At 47.1% G+C, this 3,581-nt stretch overlaps 1 protein-coding gene across 1 annotated transcript; it reads right to left on the minus strand.

Moving 5' to 3' along the window:
* Positions 1 to 1,264: 1,264 nt before the first annotated feature.
* Positions 1,265 to 3,061, minus strand: GPRIN2 (G protein regulated inducer of neurite outgrowth 2). Its single transcript, XM_010159022.1, has one exon. It carries the CDS (start codon positions 3,059 to 3,061, stop codon positions 1,265 to 1,267), a length of 1,797 nt encoding a protein of 598 aa, XP_010157324.1.
* Positions 3,062 to 3,581: the final 520 nt, after the last annotated feature.

The following is a 3,581-nucleotide window of genomic DNA, read 5'->3' on the forward strand; positions in this document are numbered from 1 at the left end:
GTTCCTCCTCTCTCTTCATCAGAAAATGTACATTCCCAGTTTCCTGAAGCATCTTAGACATTGCCCACGGGCCATAGAGGACACTGGAAACAATGGTCTCGGCTTCCTTGACAAACCTTTCACTTCGAATGGGCTCTGCGCTGCAGCTGCACAACTACAGTGTCATGAAAGGTTTCTCACTGGGAAATGGGTTGGTTGGTTTTGGGAGAAAAGAAATCTTTATGCTGCCCTTATGACCAGGGCACTCAGAACCAATAACCTCCGAGCTGTCCTTTGGTGAAGACAGAGAGTCTTGCTTTCAGCAAACGCTTGACGTCAGAGCAGACAGGGAACACAAGAGGAGCCAAGGTTACATGCGCACTGTCGCCTGCGGTTTATGCAACAGCAAAATAACCACTGTTGAGGAGAGATGCGCACAAAAAGAACCCACTGGAAATTACTTTTAATATAAGAAAAAACAAAACTGCTTATTTATAGGGTGTGCTAGTGTGACAGACTAGTCTGAACAGCTTTTGTTTCCTGTCTCTAACAAACAGGCATTCGGTAAGTCATTCACATTACATGAGTCGTCTTTGGTAACACTGTACATCTGCGCCGATCACTTGGTAAACATCAGTTCTGGATACTGAGCGGATAATCCATCAAACTACGAACTAGTTGGAAAGTTGCAGGAGCATCCTCCAACCGGACAACAGCTGTCAAGGGGGAGAGTTCAGACTAGCAATATCGAAATTACTGCACAGAGTTATGTAGCAAAAGTTACAGTTCCGTGTCATATAGCCTTACACAAGTTTGTCATTTTGTCTACAGTTAAAGGGGGTTTATAGTCAGCATTATTATAAATTAACAGCAAAGTAGGTCCCAAAACAATTTAAGAGAGTAGGATTGAAAGCTAAGAACTTTGATGAAAGCATCATTTTCCTAACTTGCTTCTCTAACCCTAAATTATTAAAATCCTGGAAAAAAAATCATTATTTTAAAAAGATGCATCATTTAGAAAAGAAGTCTCATCCCTTACAATACAATTTAAAACTAACGTAGAAGAAGAAAAGAGTGCTACACTAAATACAGGCAAGAGCATCCAGGTGGCATGATGTAGGTACAACCTCCTGTCCGCTGTTACACAGCCCAGCCACGGGTTTCCTCTTGGTTTGGTGAGGTCAGTGAACTTTCCCCACTTATCCTGAAGTGGATTGTCCACATGTGCTGTGTTAGCACAGGAGAGTCAGCATTTATTTACACTGTAAAAGCAGCACAGCTGTGCTCACTCCACTGCAGTACTGGAACGAGCACAGCAGCTCGGATATCTCAGGGAATGCATCATTGTTCTGAAGGGCCTCTTTTTCCCCATTTTATCAGAAGATGCCTCCTCATTACTTTTCCCAGCCAGCTGAGTAGGCTCTGTCTGGAATTGTTCTATTTGAATCTCGAGATGCTTCTGAATGGCTAACCCAAGGACTTCCGGATCCACGGACGCCCCATACACTTCCCATGTCATTCCTTCGTCATCCCATCTCACTTCACGTACTGGAGATTTGGGGGCCTCCAAGTCTTGCTCCAGGTTCACCTCTGGGAACACATGCGAGTGGCCTTCCGCTGCAGCCTCTGGGCTCGTTGCCACCGATTTGCATTCCATGGTCGGAAGAGTTTGTACCTCGGCATCTCTACGCTCCAGAGCTGGTGTCAGTCCTTTGGTTAAATCGTTCATAGAGGTCATAGTCCACATATCCTTAGTTGTCATTACCACGTCCGCACCGTGCTGGCTGCTGGAGGCAACACAGGCAGCCTTTGTTTCCGGAGGAGTTCTCTCCTGCTGAGGAGGTTGCAGTTGTTCTGCGGGAATGCTACAGCACTTCAGGACTTTCTGGGCATCCAGGCCCGATTCACTTACTGAAGACACCAGCTTAGGATATGTCAGGATGTCTGAAGCAGAAGAAGAATGAAAATAGCCAGGTGCTGCCTGCTCCTTTCCTGACTCGCTAACTGAGCATACCAACCGTGGAACGAGTTGTATAGATGGAATGGGCAAGGAATGGCAGTAGGCAGGGATGGTGGCATCTACTTTCATACAAGGGTCCTGCCTCACATTACAGGGCCCCACAGAATTGTTATGAACTGTCATGACCATGGGCGAGTATGCAGAGTTCGGAATATTACCGTAGGTCAGCCCGCCATGAATAATCCCAGTGGTCTGACTGAACATTGTCCTGTTTGAGAAACCATTTCCAGGCATGTGGGATCCCAGAACAGCAGTGTGAAATGTTCCGGGATCTGTGTAAACGGCAGCGTTACGCGGAATACCGCCGCTGACGAAATTATTTGTGGGTACTTGCTGGTCTCTGGGTAGAACTGGAAGATGAGTCACAAGGTTTTGATAGTGAGATGTATTTTCATTCGTTTCTGGCCCATATCTCTGTGTCTGGAAAGACACCCGAGCCACTGGTGGGCCATGCCTGCAGTTGGAAGAGCTTAGGCTGGTGTAAGTAGCACTATGTGTTTCTATGTGAGCGACGCAAGTCTGCTGTTTGCAACTGCAAGTTAGGTCCGAGTGGCTTCTCTGAAGGGCAGTTCCTGGTTCTTCCACTTCACACATGCTTTGCTGGTGTACAATGCAGGCTGAAGAAACATTATCGACGGTGCTGCTCTTCACACACATCTTTGTGCCCCCCACTTCCCAGGATGCCGGGGACTGTTCTGCGATAAGGAAGTGGTTTGCAGCCTTGGTTCGGCTCTGTGAATTGTCGTCGGCTGACTGACTGCCTACGTTTTGGATCACTGATCCAAGTCCCACCATCCCAGGCTGCGAGAAGGACCATCCAGAACTCGGCACACTCCTGGCATCTCCCTCGTTTCCCAGAGTATGGCAGATGGTGCTACTGTGGCTTTTCTTCAGCTCCGGTTTGTTGCTTTGCCTCTCCTCTAAAGCTGATTGCCCAGTACAGGCCAGACTGGAGGAGCTCTTTGACAGGGAGTGACTGTTGACATTCAAGAGACCGTGACACGTAGAACTTAGTGCATCCTGGTAGGAATGAGTGTGGAGCTGATGGCTGTCAGCTGACATGGCAAAAAAGAGGTATCTGCAAGAAATGGTGGAGAAGAAAAAGAAGCAATTTAAGAAGAAAATATATGCACTGAAAACTATAATCTCTATTGACCTTCTCCCTGGGTTGAAGTTGTTAACGGTATTGTCAAAACAAAAAACTGTTCAGCTTTTGGTCTTTTGACACTGACATTTCAGAAGTTATCTGGTCACTGCCGGAGGTTCAAAACGTTAACAAAGCCTGAACAACTGAGCAAGTTCTCCCTTTTCCCCCCACCCTTCCGAACAAGCTTATTTGGATTTAATTGCACAAGAAAATCACTATGTTAGTCAACTGTTTTCCCAGCTCCACACAAATGTACACTAGATATGGACAGAACTGTTCTGGCAGAGGAGACATGACATGAAGCCCAAGGAGATGAGCTCTGCCAGGCCTCAGTGGTGCCAGTGCCAGCATTCCCAGAAGAGGCAATGCTGGGCGGCACGTGGCAAAGACACCCGTCTGGCCCACAACAGCATCAGTGGGCTTTCTAGCTTGTGC

The sequence above is a fragment of the Eurypyga helias genome, unplaced genomic scaffold (genome assembly GCF_000690775.1).
Source record: "Eurypyga helias isolate BGI_N326 unplaced genomic scaffold, ASM69077v1 scaffold37879, whole genome shotgun sequence".
Taxonomy (NCBI): domain Eukaryota; kingdom Metazoa; phylum Chordata; class Aves; order Eurypygiformes; family Eurypygidae; genus Eurypyga; species Eurypyga helias.